General features: G+C 41.2%; 1 protein-coding gene across 1 annotated transcript in view; it reads right to left on the reverse strand.

The window, feature by feature from the left end:
• Window positions 1–17488, reverse strand: part of Ofcc1 (orofacial cleft 1 candidate 1) — a 286130-nt gene that overhangs the window by 127500 nt on the left and 141142 nt on the right. The window contains exon 12 of the mRNA NM_172143.2: window positions 13366–13490. Coding sequence (NP_742155.2) covers window positions 13366–13490 — 125 coding nt within the window. The remainder of the gene's footprint in view (window positions 1–13365; window positions 13491–17488) is intronic.

Here is a 17488-nt window from a genome sequence, read left to right on the forward strand (position 1 = left end):
TCACATCTAGGGTTTGATACTTACTTATAAAATGGACACCAGTGGGCAGCTGGACTCTTAATGAACATCTTTCTCAAGCATGGAGAGATTCAGGACTTAAGACAAGGAAGAAGAGTCACATGTGTGATTGTCATGTCCAGGACTGCAAATTGTGAATATTTCTGTGCTGCGTAGTTTTGTGTAAACTTGGCATAGGCTAGAGTTATCAGAGAGGAGGGAACCTTGATTGAGAAAAATCCCTCCATAAGATGAGGCTGTAGATAAGCCAATAGGATATTTACTTAGTGATATATGGCAGGAGCCCCAATCTGGATGGTGCCATTCCTGGCCTGGTGGTCCTGGGTTCTATAAGAAAGCAGGCTGAGCAAGCCATGATGAGCAAGCCAGTAAGCAGCACCCTTCCATGGCCTCAGCATCAGCTCCTGCCTCCAGCTTCCTGCCCTGTTTGAGTTCCTATCCTGACTTCCTTCAATGATGAACAGCGATATAGAAGTATAAGCCAAATAAATTCTTTCTTCCCCAAGTAGTTTTGGTTATATTTCACCACAGCAAGCATAACCCTAACAAAGTCAATGCCCAATACTACTGGCTCCCTTCATTCATCTGTAACAACATTATGGTCCAAGACAGACCACAAAGCCTCAAAATCCAGTCACTTAATTAGGTAATCACTGTTGCAATGCTGTGCATCAATGCACTATTGCTTACAACACTTCTAATGAAGAGCCATTTAGCACAAGTTTTAAATTTCTAGTCACTAAAAGATGACTCAGGAAGATGGTGAGGGATACTGAAATTTCAATGAAATAATCAAGTGACTAATTGGTGTTTACAATGTTATATCCCGAGATGGGTAGATGCATAGATAAAATTTGCACACACGGAATTAATGACAGAGCAATGGTTTGGGTTTTTGTTCCCTGAGGTTTTAGTGAGCAAGACTGATATTAATCATTTAAAAATGAAAATCACAGATTTCCATGTTAAGAACTTCTAATCATTAAAAAAAAATTTCTCAGATGAACTGAAGGGTCCTAAAACATAGTGAGACAGCCCAAGGGTATTCACAGTGACACAGACCCTGTGACAACTGAGCAGAGGCTGTCAATGGGTCTCAAACTTTAGTCTCGTAGAACAAGAGCAAATGGGACAGGAGGAGACCCGTAAAATGTTCCATATACATATAGCACATCTCTGATATTTTCCTGTAAAATTCATGCAAAAACATCTAGAATAAAAGGTTCCTAAAAACCAAAATAACCTGGGCTCTATTGTGTGTCCCATGTTATATGAGACATAGCTGTTAAACGATAGATAAATTTAAGGTAGCTGTACACTTGTTTCCATAAAGGGACCATGAAGCTAATCTGATTCTCTATGCACTCCGTACTCTTCACAATGACTCAGTAGGTAAATGCACCACTGATGTATATTTTTGCTGTGTTTAATGCATCATTGTCGCAAAACCCCTAAGTTTTTGCTTGTTTTAGGGAGATGAGGGAGTAACTTCTCTGTGCCGAAAAACACCCATTGAATTAATGAATCTGAAATCATACGCTATCGCTATATTACAATCTGACTAAGACAAAATCCAAAGCTGTTTAGGTAACATAAAATACTGAATACTCATGAAAATTAGTGGATTGTGAAATGAATGACCACCTACCGTCACCGATGAAGCTGGCCCAAGACTCTCCAGTTTATTAAAGAAGGCATAAAGTATATGAGAGTGAAAGAATTTATAATGCCTGAAGCTCCAAATACACCCACTCAATTGTTTTCTTGATGCTGTTTACAAACTATTACAACAGTGCATTCTCTGTTTTACTGGTCATTTGAGTTTTTGCATCAAATAAATCCGTACGTTGCTTTGTGCCCAGCTTTGCCCTTTCTTCATTTAAATCATGTAGCTTGAGTTTGGAGGGACCGGGAAACTGAAGTTCCTGGACATTTAAGTCTTATCACTGATGTTATGTTAGGTTTCCAGACAGTTGGCTAAATTAATTCTGTTCACCTCATTCTCCATCTTCCCAAATGAACGAATCGGTGGTGTGGTGTCTATGGAGAAGAGTCGCCTCCAACACACTGTGCTTTTTGTCCAAGACATATTAAACTAAAAAAAAAAAATCACTACTCACACAGTGTTTTATCGAGTTCTGAACAAAATTACTGTCATTGCTATATTATGTATCCAGAAAATGGGCTACAACTCAAACCTCACACCTGCTGAATGCTGACTGAAAGAGCATCAGTATGTAAGGATCTCTATCGCGCGCTCTCTCTCTTTCTTTCTCTCTCTCCCCTCTCTCTCACACACACAAACACATTTAAAGAGGCTCATTGACTCAACAACAAGAAGCTTTCTAGCTACTAGCAACTAAATGCTCATCTGAGAGTTCTGAACAACCCTTCTTCTGATGTCTTGGAACTTTTAGGCAAGAGCTGTGGAGAAGCACAAACCTAGTATGACAGGGTGCTGTGTTGGACACTCTCCTTATTTTCTTCCTCTATGGTTACAAGACACCGAGAGATGTTCTCAGGATCATAACCTATCACAGTGACCCAATTGTGAGGAAATGAGAAGGGGGTAAAAGGAGCTATCTTCTTTCTCAAAAGGAAGGAAACACACACTGCACTCACTCCCTCACATCTCAGTGGCTAGAACTAAACACCTGACTATATATACTGAATGATAGATTCCTGCCTACCACTTTCACTGGAGACAGCATCATTGATAAGAAATAGGAAAGACAGGCTAATGGGATGACCCACTCAGTGCGAAGACCTGCGTTCAAGCCTGAACCCACGTGGAAGAAAGAGAACTGACACCCACACGTGCCATGCCATTCTTCCCCATATCAATGCATACATGCATACATACACTCATAATTAATAAACATTTTAAAATACAGAAAACAAACAAAATAAATAAATATGGAGATAAGTTAGATGACAAGGACCAACATACAGGGTAAAACTCTTGCTTTTCAACATAAAGGAAGTCAGAGATCAAAGCTTTGGGTCCTAGAGGATGGCAATTTCTTGTTATACTATTTCTATGGAAGCAGATTAGGTCAAAAGTGCTGTGATTTTTCTTATCACTCTAGCAGTCCAGTAGACTATGGGGTCTAAGAGGTGAGACTATTTATCAGAGCCATTTTGGCTTCATGAATATCTAAAAATAGTGATCAAGGAAAGGTCTTGTTAGGGAATATCTTTTCTGTGAGTTTCCTGAAACTCAACAGCGTGGCAGAAAATAGTCACGCAACTTAGCTCCAGAAGAGGGGAGAAGAGATGCACATAAAAGTAGACTCAAACTCCACCCGAGAAAGAGAGAGTAGATGTTGGTAGAAGAGACTATGGTCATACAGTCAAGGCACTGAGAAAAGAAGAGTAAAGCTGAACTGTCTTCTAAGAGGAAGACAGGAGTGCATGGACCGTGTACTGGGATCATCAGAGACCAAGAGGGATACTTCAGCCTCGAGCATGTGCATAGAACAAAATGGCAGACAGGACTGCTGTCATCCACATGGAATGATTAATTCTAGAACAGGTAGAGAAACAGTCATTGCAACTGCAAAAGCAGTAGCCTGCCCCCACTGAGTTCCTAGGAGGGATGGATCCCATAAGATGCCAAGAGAAGACCCTGTGACTCTAGCATCCCAGAATTCCTTCCCTAAAATAAGGGTGAGAGCTATTACAGACTTCTTCTGGTCAGTGGAAAGTGGTAAAGAGGAAAACATCTTGTACAAATAACCAGTTTCCAAGCGACCCTATTTCTTTTGTGTCTTGATACTGCACCTGAGGACCACCACTGCACTTTTACTCTGTTCACCGTATTCTTTATAGGAGATAAATCATTTTGGTTCTTAGTGACTATGGGGTTTGTTGTTGTTGTTGTTGTTGTTGTTGCTGCTGCTGCTGCTGCTGCTGCTTCTGTTGCTGTTTGGTGGTTTGTTTGTTGATGGTTTGTTTGTTTTGAGAAAGAGCACAGGAGATCGATTTTCTGACTTAGCATTTGAGAGAATGGACCCACATGAGATGAAACTCCCCCTTGTAGCCCATAAAATAATGGATTGCACAGAAGAAGTCCACATAGCATGGAAGAGCAGTTGGCCTGCCAGGAGCTGTGGGCAGTCTGAGCCAGCAAAACACTAGGGCTCCCTGCCACACAGCTGCAGATAATAAAATTCAGCTCATAATCTGATTGAGGGTGAAGGGGGATTCCTCCTTGTACAATCCTCCAACTGAGCACACAGCTAAAACCTCCAGCACACCTTTCAGAGACCCTGGCTAGAGACCAGCTGAGCTGTGTCTAGTAACTGTACCCATAGAAACGGGGAGTTTACAACAATGTGTCTGCAACGTGGGTGAATGAACCATTAGAAAAAGAATGGATTATGATTATCCCTCTAGCTTTCATTAACATCCTATGTAACAATGGAAGATCTTTTGGTTACTAGCAAAATATTTTGCTGGATATTAAAAAGGACGATTTCAATAGCTTAGATATAGGCCAGAAAATATCATGGAACACAGTGTGGAGGAAGGACATCTGGCTAGTAATAATAGATAGTGCTTAGTGCATTTATCGAGCACTTACTGTATACTATGACCATCTACTCCAGCATCTCGTAGATACTGAAGATGGAACTCAGGTCCTGATACATGCAAAGCATTTTTCTGTGCTACTGAGCTGTACCTCCATCCCCACTGTTCTCTATCTAATATTCACATATGATTTTACTTAAAAAAAATAGGCGTGTGTTACTATCATCATTTTAAATCATTATCAATTGGGATAATACAAATTGGAGAACATTCTTGGCTCTGCACACTGCTGACTTGCCTAGTCGAAAGCATAGAGTAAATTAGTGTGAGCTAAGAGATTATACTCCTAGAGTCCTAGAGTTATTTTAAGACCAGTTATTTAGAGTTAACCACCAAATTCCAGAACTCCAGATAAATAGACAATCACACTTCGCACACATCTTACAAGATGAAAATATCAAGCAATACATACCTTCCTGCATGTGGCTCACAGGCCAACTACTTCAAGGAATATGTCTCCATAGTTGTTTTTGTTTTTTCCATTGTGTGGCTGCGGACTCAGTGTAGGTCCTCCTTGTATGCAAGCCAAGTGCTCCACCACTGAATTTGCTCTCCAGGGTTCTATGTTTTGCCTTTTACTTTGAGATAGGGTTTCCACTTAATTATCCAGACTGGTTTTTAATGAACTCTATAACTTGAGCTTCAGATTTCTCTGCCTCGGTATCCCAAGTAGTGGGAAGAACATGCCTATGTCACCAAGTCTAGCTCTCCGTGGGTATTTTGTTTTTCTGAACCATTCTAAATCTGGCATAGGCAACTAACTCTTCTTCGTGGCTTCTCTTTAGTCCTCTGATGCTATCAGGTGTGTGTGAATAGAGGGTATTTCAGAAACCTGAAGTCTGTTCATATCTCTGAGGCTAGGAAGGGAATGACTAACTACAGTGTATAAAATATCACAGGGGCATAGCAGCATCCAGTACGTTTTGATAGACATATCATCTAATCACTTAGGAGTTATTCTATACCCTGAGACACTGCAAGAGTATATAATCCTGGCTACCTAGGAATCTGGGGCAGGAGATAGCAAGTTCAAGACCAGCCTGAGCAACTTTGTTAAACCTGGTCTCAAAATAAAAAATAAAACGGGGACTGGAGATGTGATTTGGTGTTAAAACGATTTCCTATTTTTGTATCAGACCCTAAGTTCAATTCCCAGCTAAAACCAATCACACAACAGGTATGAGCATTGAATGGGAGAGGTGAATGAGAAAGATTTACAATGTGTAAACCTCTGTGTGAGTGGTTGTGATTAGTCTATTGCCACAGGTGTGAAAATATAGTGTTCCTTCCAGTGAACCAAAAATTTTTAAAAGAAAAAGTGGAGAAGGGAGTTTTCGAGAAAGCCATTTAGCACAGGAATTGTATATTTAAGTTGCTCTTGAAAATTAAGAAAAGAATATTACTCTCTACCCACTTTATTCTGGTTACAGTATGGGTATATGTTGAACCTTCTGGGGTTGTTTCTTTGTGGTCAACACTGCCAATTTTTGTCCTGATAGTTCTCAGGCTATGTTTAACAGCAAACATAAGAATTTTATTTTGAGGTGATCCTAAGTACCCAGACAATTCTGTTTGGTGAGATTTCAGGTGTGGCTCTATTTAACCCCTAAGAAGAATCATGAGCATATCAAGAAAGATTTTTTTTTTCCCAAAAGGCGACAGTAATTTTCAAGTGTTTAGATTGCCGAGACGAGGATTTCCCTCCAACGTACAATTCATCAAGCTCTGTGTTCACTGTAAAAGCAATCTGCTCTGTCTGTGTGACATAAACAAGTCATTCTTCAGCAATGAGACGGGCCATATGTGAAGGTGTTTTACGGAAGCACAACGGGGAATGCGCCCGTCAAAGAAGCATCTGCATTCGATTTCGGTGTCAATTCGCATATGTGTTATAAAAAGGAAAGTGCATCCCATGTATTAACGAGAGCTTTCCTGCAGAGTTCACTCACACCTTCCCTAAGCAACACACCCAGGGCAGCTCTTAAAGAGAACATGTGAAGATCTCAGTGTACAGGGCCAGCAGTGTGTGCCTTTTGCAAACATCTGCCCCTCCCTTCCCTGACAGAGGAAAACTTACCTTAATTCATTAAAGGACTTTCTCGAAAAAATCAGCATGGTCTTATCAAAGCATTGATGAATATCAAAGCCTTATGCAATGGTGAGAAAACAGGAAACTCTGTAAAGAGCAGCATTGTTCTCAAGAGAACTTATGCAGTTCAATTGAGATGGATTGACGGAGAAAAGGGAAGTGGGACCCAGCTCACTTCCAGTACTAGCCAGCTCTAAGACCTCAGGCAAGTCTCTGTACTCCTGACAGGTCCCAGCTTTAGACAACTTGTATGAACTGACAGGGCTGAACTAAGTCATCCCCCAGATCTCCTCCTGCTCTGAAAGTGTGTGAGTCTCCTGTTGCTTAACCGCCTCGTTGCATTTGAATAGTAATGGGATCCTTTTAAGGTTGGCTCCTGACTGGAAATCTTCTCCCCAGTTGGAAGTTAGATACCTTGGAAAACTATGTTAACTTCTTTAAACCACTAAAGTGGTATCTGCTGCTTTCTAACACCTATTAGAGCAGCTTCCAGAGGTACTTAACACAGACCCTGGCTTCCTTGTTCAGACAAATCACTGCACAAAGATTAAGGTGCTGCATTAGAAAGCCCAGAACCCAATTTGCTCCTCAGGCAATGGAATTCCATGGCTGTGTTTAAACGGCCAAATGAGTGGTTATTTATGTAATTAACTAAATGGACATTATACGCTTTCTCCCCAAAGTCCCTGGTTTCAGAGGAAAAAAAAAATTAAATTAAAGCGTCCTAGTGGACAATGTCTTTTTTGACCTAAAATAAAATGAGACTTCTCCTTTTCTGTAGGGGAAAATTGTAAGACAACCCATCAACACCAGTAGTTGTCTGAAGCCATGGGTGCAACCAAATTCTGTATATTATGTTTTTCCTTTACATACTTACCCATGGTCAAGTTAAATGCATATATTAAGAACAGCAAGGCATTAAAAACTGTCTAATAGCAGAGTAGACCAATTATAGGAAGATACTATAGTAAAGATACGGGGCAGGGGGGTGGGGGAGATAGCCTTTATTTCCAAATATCTTATAGGACCTTAAGCTCATTCTTCTGATGGTAATGCCAGACTGTGCAATGCTAATGTGACAAGACAGCAGAGGTGACAGGCACCACATGTACTCTTAGGCCAGTGTGCAAAGATTACTTGAACATACACCCTGTGATCCTGTGACAATCAATCTGGTGACTGAGCTTGCAAAGTAACTAAGAAAGGGTGGTACTCTTAGGTTGGAAATGACAATCCAAGCAATGATTCATAGCTTGGGCTGGACACACAGAGATGGTGCAAGATTACATCATGCTCCTCTGAACTGCATACAATTAAGAACATATGCATTGTCTATTTATAGAAAGTTGCATTTAATATTTTTTGACCATTGCTTCCTGCACGAAACTGCAAACATCAAAAGAAGCCCAGAAGATTGTGAATGGGTCTATATGGTTTTCCTTGATTCATATCATTTCATTCTTGTGAGCCCATAGCTATCATGTAACTTCTACCACCCACTCTATTATTAGACTTTTTTATCCTTATTTTAAGTATGTCACCTAGACTTAAGATGTATAACAACTGATGAAAGACTTACATCCTTTAGTTTCAAACTATTTATAATGGTAACTCTGAACAAAAAGGAGAGGGTGGCCACTGAAGGGGTTGCCATCTCAACATCTTGAGAAGAAGGATGGATGTCTAAATAACAAAATAAAACATTGGGCCAAAGTCTGGAATCCTTCTTCAGATGACCTGCCAATCCCACAACAAATCACATGGTCACAGGAGCATTGCCCATGACAACCAAGCCTTCATTATGTAGGTATGGGGATGGAGAGGTCTATTTTCAGAAGACGATGACAGTCCTGGAGGGAAAGATGGCCAGTAGGAACAAATAGTACCTGACAATTCTCAGCCTTTTGACAAACAGCCATGGAAGAGACCTTAGCCCAGGATGCCTTTAAGTGTACAAAATTTTCCTCTGGAAATAGCGGAATTTTGAGATCGTTGCTCATATGTCAGTTCTAGTGGTAATTATTAAATATTTGCAGGTGACAAAGGTATCGGGGGTCTTTTGGCAATCTTATAGAATCTAAATTATAAGTACAAAATGGCCACGCTATCACATGAATATGTACATGAAGGAGAACAATGTAAATATAATGTGGCACAGGCTTTGTGCACTGGAGGACAGTGAGGTACAACTCCTTCTAGGAGTGTCCCCAAGGATTCGCATCAGGCTTCCAGGACTCTTCTGGCCATCTGAGGGGACAAACAATCACAGTATCCTCCCTCTTCCACAATCACAAACAAATAATTGAATATCTTGTTGGCTGGGAGAGAAAAGCCCAACAGTGTTTAAATTCCATGGGAATGACGGGCTTCTATGAATGAAATTTACATTTGACTAGTTAAAGTCTCCCCATGTTGAAAAAAAAGAGGCACCAAGGCACACAGAGGGAAAACCATCATTCCAACTTTCTGGAGCAAGCATACACTACTCACTTGGTATGGTGTTTAGCTTTGAAGCCTGGTAGCTCAGTGTTCTATGCTAAATGCATCTTAGGAGGATTTGGAGAGGATTTAGGCAGGGGCTTCACTCGCCCATGACTTACTAGCTCTAATTAAAAACAAAATTATAGAAACTGTTCAGATGGTAACTCAGACCAGTGGGAACAGAAGTTTTAAAGTTGTGCAGCAACCGCCTAAATCCTTATCTCTGGTTAAAGCCAAAATGTACGAAGGCTTCCATACCACTGCCCCCTAAATGGCAACAGTTTCAAGAGAAGAAAATGATTGGTAGTAAATTCATTTGTGTAACAGATAATAGGGTGAGAGGGTGAGAGAAAAACATGTTCACTGATTAACTTTCTGTTTGTTTGCTTGACATGCATGAGCTGATGAGGTCAAGTTCTAGAGCAGGTACTGTAGGTCTTGGGCCTGAAGACCTAGCTGGAAGCGGCTCAGAGGTACTTCTGTCTGCAGCTTCTCTATAAGGTGAGAAAGCAGAAATGAGCAAATATGCTGGAATTTTTGTTTTAAACTACAGTAACTATGTAAAGGAAACAGTGATAAGAAGGAAAATAACCAGAGCTGAAGTAGACTCGACTTTTATGACTCATCGTCAGGCATAGCTTGTCCTGGAAAATGACACTCATGGTGAGATCTGTCGAAAGTCCTAGCTAACTATAGCAGGAAGGTGAACATTCCAGATGAAGGAGGCATGGAACACAAAAGCCCTCATGTCACCCAGTGCTTAGTCTGTCTGATAAACAAAAAGGAAGATGTTGTGGACAATGACAAGCTGTATTGAATAACCTCCGCCACCCTTTTGTTAGTCAGCATTTGGTCACTGTGATAAATTGCCTGAGTTAAGTATCTTCAAAGAAAAAAAATAGGTTGTGTGGGCTTATGGTTCCAAAGCTTATAGTTCACAGTTGCATGGGCCTTCGCTTTAAAGGCATGCATCTAGTGACCTAACTCCCTCCCACTGGGCTCATCTCCTGAGGGGCTATCATTCCATCTCTTGAGTCTCACAATCTAGTGACTAAGCTTTTAGCATTAACAGTCCTCGATTTTAACTTACAGATAAGATAGAACCTTTCTGTAAAATGCTCCTGACAATAGCTTCCTTTATTAAAACTCTGCATGCACCAGTCTTCATGTATATTATCATTCAACTCTCAACGCCACTGAAAGGATGGAGATGGGGTGAGTTATCACATGTGCTTGAGAAAAGAGAAAATAGCAGTAAAAGGGCTAAATGCACTGTCCATTGTAGTATCCACAGTGGTGGCAGGACTGGATTTCACATCCAGCTTAATCTATCTGCAAAGCCAACGTGTTTCTGTATTGTCCCTGTAGGTGTGACTCTAGAAACAACTACTGACCCCCAGTAAAGGGGCTTCCCACCTAGGAAAGCAGAATGCATTAGACCATGTCTTCAAGACAGCTGTATAGTATCTTCCTTGCCAACCTAGCCTGCTTGCCAAGGCACCTTTCCAATTCTTGCGTCAGGAGATATAATCCTTACCCTCTGGCTGGCCCTGGGACTTATTTTGAACCATTAGATAGCATTTTTAACGATGTGTCCTGCCTGAATCCACAGCTCTCAAAAACTGTGAGTAAACAACGTGGGGGTTACAAGTTATTAAATCTTCTGCAAGTCAGAATATAGCACTCATAATGAAAATCTGTAAGATGGCTAGTTGGTAAGAGAGGCAAATGCAAAGTGTCCTAAAGTTAATGCTCTATTAACAACCGTAGAGAAAGAACAGGACTCCACTGGGTAGCTGTGGCACCACTCCCTGATCCTGCCTTAGAGTTACAGCTTAGAACCTGATCAGTAAGATCCTTAGGTCTGGATAACAATGCTGTCGCTCCATAAGCTCATGTATGACTACACGATGGCAAGGTTTAGGGGGACTGTGAAATCTTTGGGATACGTAACTCAGGGGCAGCTGTTCATCTCTGGAGCGATCCTTGAAGGTCACATCTGTTTCTGGTCTGAGTTTGATGCTGCTTGATAGGACTGCTGAGGGCGGAAATACAGCACACATTGTCTGTTGACAGCCAAGCCTCTCTGCCATACCTTCTCCATCATGGTGCACGAAGCAAAGCAAACCCGTCTCTCCTAAGTCTCTTCCATCAGATATTTTGTCACAGCAAAAAGAAAACACCTAAATGCTGAAAACTGGTGCTAAGATGTGAGATTGCTGCTGGGGCACATCTGACCATGTTCTTTGTAAGCATTTGGAGCTAGCTTAGAGGGAAAATGTGGAAGAGTTGACAGCTCTGGTCTGGGGAAGTATTAGGGCGCTAAAGCTGAGCTTAATGAACTATTCTGGTGAAAGTCTGCGAGACTGGAATGCAGTCAGAAAGGAGGTGATGAAGATTGCACTCACAGGGTCTCAGATAGGAACAAGGACTCTACCAGAAATTAGATTTCAGGCCATTAATGTTACATTCTGGCAAAGACTCTAGCTAGGCTCTGCTCTAGTTCTGAACATCTGAGTGGGGCTGAATTAAACACTAATAGATTGATATATAGACTGGAGGAAATTTCAAAGGAACATACCTTTCAAATGGTGGCATGGTTAATGCTTTCTGCTTTCAGCCAAATTTACAGTAAGCAGAAAGTAGTTCCCAAAACATGTGAAAATCAAGTCGCTCAGATAAGGAAGGACTAAAAATGAGACACAAAACTCAAACGTAGGTATCGCTTCTGTGACTACTAGAAACTGGCATCATCAAGCAGAAGGTGGGTGCTTTATACTGGAACTAGAGCCGAGGTAATTTGAAACCAAGACCATGGTCTAGGTGTTGGGGAGCAATGAAACTTAAAAGGTTTCCTTTTAAAAAGTAGAGTAAGAGAAGACATAGCTGCTGTGTGTGGGGGGTGGGGGGGGGGCGGTGCTATACAAACAGGACTACTCAAGACAGCAATTTTCCTAGTTCAGCTATTCATTTAGATATTTCTGTAGTTAGAACCTAGGGTGTCCAGCTCGGTCTTGGTCTGTCATCAGACCTGGATGCTAGATTTTTCAGGCATGCCAATTATAGGTTATATGGAGACAAAGGCTTGTACAAAGGTTGTAGGAAGGAAAAATAAAAGACTACGAAGGCAGGAAATGAGTACATGGGTGGGATTGCCTGAATGGAGCTGCTCAGGGAGGTATGTGTGAATGTGAATCCATAGAGGTGAAGCCCAAGTTTCACTTCTACAGCACAGATACTAAAATGGGAATTAGCGCCTTCATACAGAAGAAAACAATGTACTCATAAGCCAGGAGACCATAGCCTTGTTGCTTTTAGAAAGCGTGGGTAAATGGGTTTAGGGCTCGAAAATCAAGGGAATGTGAGCAGGCATTACAGAACACATGATTCAATGCTGCAATTAAAGTTAATGTTATAGCCTCAGGCCAGTATCTCTGACTTGAAGTGTGAGTATAAACCTTGATAAATAGACCACAGGCAGATAGATTGCCCAATGGGAAGCCATTCAAGGAAAAGACCTTGGAGCAGGCAGAGAAGCGATGATGGGAACACATGACCTGTCTCTGCTGTCTCTTTCTTCTCCTTAGCAAGCGCACTGCCTCTGCCCCATGGCTGCAGTGGTTCTTAGATGAACCTGTCACTAGAATGTGATGTGTTTCCTCTACTACCCTGATCTTGTTTCATGTGTTACGTGTGTTTGTACAAATACAACCACAAGCATGAGGGGAATAATAAAGAACAAGAGTTAAGGTCTTCCCGGATGATAGGTGAGCAGAAGCTTTCAGCCTGCACACCCAGCTACATGCAGCTCAGGCTTCAGTTTCCGCCTTTACCCTACCATTTCTACCTCCACCTTACCACCACTCTTCCCGTATCACAGGCTCCTCTTTAAGACCTGGCTCCAACTTTCTCAGAGACCTTGTCTTTGTTCTCTAGTCAATTAGATCATTATCTTTTTTGTAAAAACATGTTTTAAACCATCCACAACATACTCGTGTACACATCCGCATCCCTCATGAACTGTGAATATCTCCAAGACAGGGTGGGTATACTATAGTGTACAATGAGTATGTCATTATTTTTTTGTGTGTGGACTAAATAAATAAAAGAGAATACTGCAAAAACTTTTTGGAGTCAAGTAAGTTAAATAAAAAAAAATTAAAACGCAGAACACAGTCACTCACCAAACGGAAAACTGATATTTCTCCAGTTCCTCTAGGTAAGACACATCCCCCGGATAGTCTTCAGGATCTTCAGGTCTCCACACAGTAGATCTTTCCTTCACAGATTGAGCAGCCAAACTATTCCCCTTGTTAGGAAAGTTAATAAATAAAAACAAATGAGGTATTTTATTAATAGTAGTTAAAATGTTCACCTACATTTCTCCCAGATGACCTATAGAACCACCAATTACAAAATACGTTAGTGATATTTCTTGCATTACTTCCTACTTGGCATTCTCTCATAAACTCTTCTCTGCACAACTATAAGAACCTGGGGTATTGGCGGTGTTAAAGCACACTAAAGGGCATCTATAACTGTTCTTGCAACTAAACAGTAAATGTAACCATGATTATGCTATGCCACTCAATCAGGATTTTGGCTCCCAGTGACAAAATGTAACTTATATCAATTCTTAGCAAAAGACATTTGAAAGGAGATTTAAATAGCCAGGTGTAGAGATGAAGTAGGTAGCTGGATTCCAAAAACAGGAGACAAGGATTTGGTGAGTCCTTAAGATTCTGCCCACTTCTACTCCATGCTCTAGCAGACCATTGCGTACTAGCTTTGCCACTGTTAACCTCTGGGTCCCTAACCTAGGACTTTCATCAGTGTAACCTTAAGCTCAGCACTTGCACAGTGTCTGTGAATCTAATTTATTAGCATTTGAAAGAATCATGTGACATGATGCTGTACATAGAGACCTGTCATCTAACCTATGATATTTGGGAGCCCTGAGCTGGTAGAGAGTGGGGGAGTAAAAGCAGGAAAGCCAGCAGGGCCCTCTCTTCTGCTTCCATCAAAACACCTCTAGTTTTAACTGTATCATGTATGGCCGTCTCCTGGAAGATTGTAATACAAAGACCAGTTAAAAAAAGTAGTTTGAAGGATATGAGCCCAGAACAGTCAAACACTGGGTGTTGAATTTATAACAGCTGCCTTAAAACCCTTTCTCTTCCTCATGCTTTCTGTTGTCATTTGTTAGGGGCCAGTTGTTTGAAATTCCTTGATCTCTGCTGATCCAAGTTTCAGCATAGCTCAGAGTTTATTTTGCGATTGCCAAGTTCGGCTTTGAGTCGGCAGGTTGCAGTAACCAGGAAGGCCATAGAAACCCAGGTGGAGCCAATATGTCATCAAATCCCCAGTGAACCCCACGAGCCTTATTTCTTTTATATGGAATTGATTGGTTTGATTACTTTAAGAACAAAATCCGGTTATGACAGCCATGAATTTGAAATACTTTTTATTGTGGTCCTTTTTATCTTTCTTAGCCTGTAGAGCTCTTCAAACAATGAAAATCATTCTGATCAGATTATTCACACTGGTGTTCTTAATTTCCTCATTGCTACGGGAGGTGAAGAGTGTCAAAATTCTCGGGGAATATATGAGATCTTTGAATCGTCCCACATGTCTTTGTAGCCGTTTAAATTATAAGTTGATTCTACTTCTTTATGGGTTTCATGTTTTAGTCTATCTTCCTTGATAGAAAGCTGAAACAGGACCTGGAGAGAGAACTCAGTGGCTAAGAGCCACTGCTCTTCCAGAAGACCTGGGTTTGATTCCCAGCAGCCCCTTGGCAGCTGACAAGCTTCTGTATGTGACCCTAGTCCTAAAGGATCCTAAGGGTACCGAGCATGCACATAGTTCAAAGACATACATGCAGGGAACACTCATATACATAAATGTAATAAATAAAAATAAACAAAACCTGAAGTAGATGCCAATAGCTATTGTATTGACTAGGCTTACCCACTGGCCACCTTGTCCCATGAAAATTCAGGTAGTTTAAGCTAGAGACCATTGGTATTGCTTTCTATTTGGTTAGTCTATGAATATCTATCCTGTTTCTCAACTAAACCTGACAAAGGTGGGCTTCAGCATATCTCATTGGGTCTTTCCCATCACGTAGCATGATAACAAGACCATGCTAGATGCTCAAGAAGTGATTGTTAGGTCATTTCACCCACATTACAAATAGCAATAATGAATGTCACCTCCAGCTGTTAAGTCATAAAGAAAAAATATGGACAAATTCTGAAACTCAAGAAAGTCTCCTAAACCTTTATATTTTCTTTAAAGAATAAACATCTTAGTTTATATACTAAATATACTTCAAAAATGTGTCTTGAGAGGTTTTAGAAACTGAAATGCATAGTTCCCATGAGAAACTAAACAGACTATCAATAGAAGATGTACACGCATGTCCTTGCTATGCTTGCCGAGTACAGGTGTACATGGCCCGTGGACCAAAGGCTTAGTCTTAGAAATAGAGACACTTGTTTTACACAGATCATATCTTGGTTTACTAAAAGTCAACTCAGACTTACTTATACTCATAATTATATTATAACCTATTATGATTTTCTTTATAAATAGAAATCATAGACATGTGTACATAAAATGATAAATATATTTAAATATTGTATATAATAGTGTGTATTTACATTTTAAAAACAATATTGTATCATATACTTAGTATATATACTGTTATAATACATTTATAGTATAATTATTATTTATGTAGTTCTTAGGAGTGAGGACCTAGCTCACAAATGTTTTATTTTTTTAATTTCATTCTGTTTTTAATTCTGCCTAAATGTGTGTGTCTGAATATGAGTATGTGCACATTTGAGTGCAGGTGTGCATGAGGACAAAGCTGTTAGATTCCCGGGGCCTGAGTTACAGACAGTTGTAAACCACCTGATACAGGTCCTAGAATGGAACTCGGATCCCTTGCAAGAGAAGTACATCCTCTTAACCCTTGAGCTATCTCTCCAGTCCTCTGATGTTTTATAATATTAATAGATAAGCAAATCTGCACCGGATGGTGTGGCATAAGTGATCAAGGGGTTGTGTAACCCTCTCTCTGGTACATCAATGGCAGACATTTAGAAAGTTTTGAAGAATAGAGGAAGGTCATCTGAGCTCATGACCTCTAGGTCTATTTGCATCTCCAGTCAAAAAACAAGTTCAGAGGGGTGAAGACATGGGGATCCCAGTGGAGAGAGAGAGCAGGGACATAGCTCTGTAGAGAAGTCTTACTGGGTCAGCACAGTGAGGCCCTAGTCAGCAGCAGCCCTATATCCCGGACACCTTGCAGGGGCTTTGAGCATGATGTGTAGGGAAGATGTTCACCTGCCCATCTGGCTAGATAATGAGCAAGGGATTGTTCTCATCAAAGGAGGAGGGCCCGGAAAGAGGAAACAGCGTCTGAAAACGGAATCCTGAGGATTACAGATGCTTTTGAACTGGCCTGGGAAGATCAGAAGACAGCTAGGAAAAGCACCTTGCCAGTGAGAGCAACGCTTGCCTTAGCAGTGTGCTTTTTTTTTTTTTTTTTTTTTGACAGCAGGCAGGAGAAGAACATTTGAGGCTGAGGCCTGTGTTAATAAGATCACAGAATTGCAAGCCATGGACAACAAAAATGCCAGGTGCACATAGGAATCAAAGCAAATTAACATGACATGCCCTTGTTTCTGTTGTTGCTGCTAATACCATCCATATATGTATACACACACATGCATATATATATATATATATATATATATATATATATATATATCGGCTTCAAATTGTCAGCCTAAATTTAACATCATATAACATGAGTACTGCTTCTCCTTTTCAAATCCACATCAATGTGTTGAACAAAGATGGTTACAAGAGAGGTAAAGAATTGTAAGGTACCAGGCATGGGGAAATAAAGGGAGTGGGAGAAAACCCATGTCCCGCCAGAGGGAGGACTGCCGCCGCATGCTTTCCACAGGGCCCTGGGTGGGCAGTCACTGAACCCAACCTGCCAGGGGGTGGACAGGGGGCAGTCCTAGGTCTCTGGGCCTCACTGAGGCCAGAGATAACAGGTTCTCAGTCTTGGGCATCCCAGACAACGCTGGCACTGTGGAAGAGCTAAGAACAAAGTGGAGGCCCCTGGGGCAGCTCTGTTATCCCCAGGGCCAAAGGGAAGAGAGGACGGGGGGGGGGGGGTTCCCACTTGGGTGAGAGTCCTTGGTCCCATCCTGGCTAGAGCGCAGGAAGGCCTTCCAGCGGGAGGTTAGACACAGCTCTTTAGGGGGAAGCCTATCCCATCGT

This window comes from Mus musculus, chromosome 13 (assembly GCF_000001635.26).
Source record: "Mus musculus strain C57BL/6J chromosome 13, GRCm38.p6 C57BL/6J".
Taxonomy (NCBI): Eukaryota; Metazoa; Chordata; class Mammalia; order Rodentia; family Muridae; genus Mus; species Mus musculus.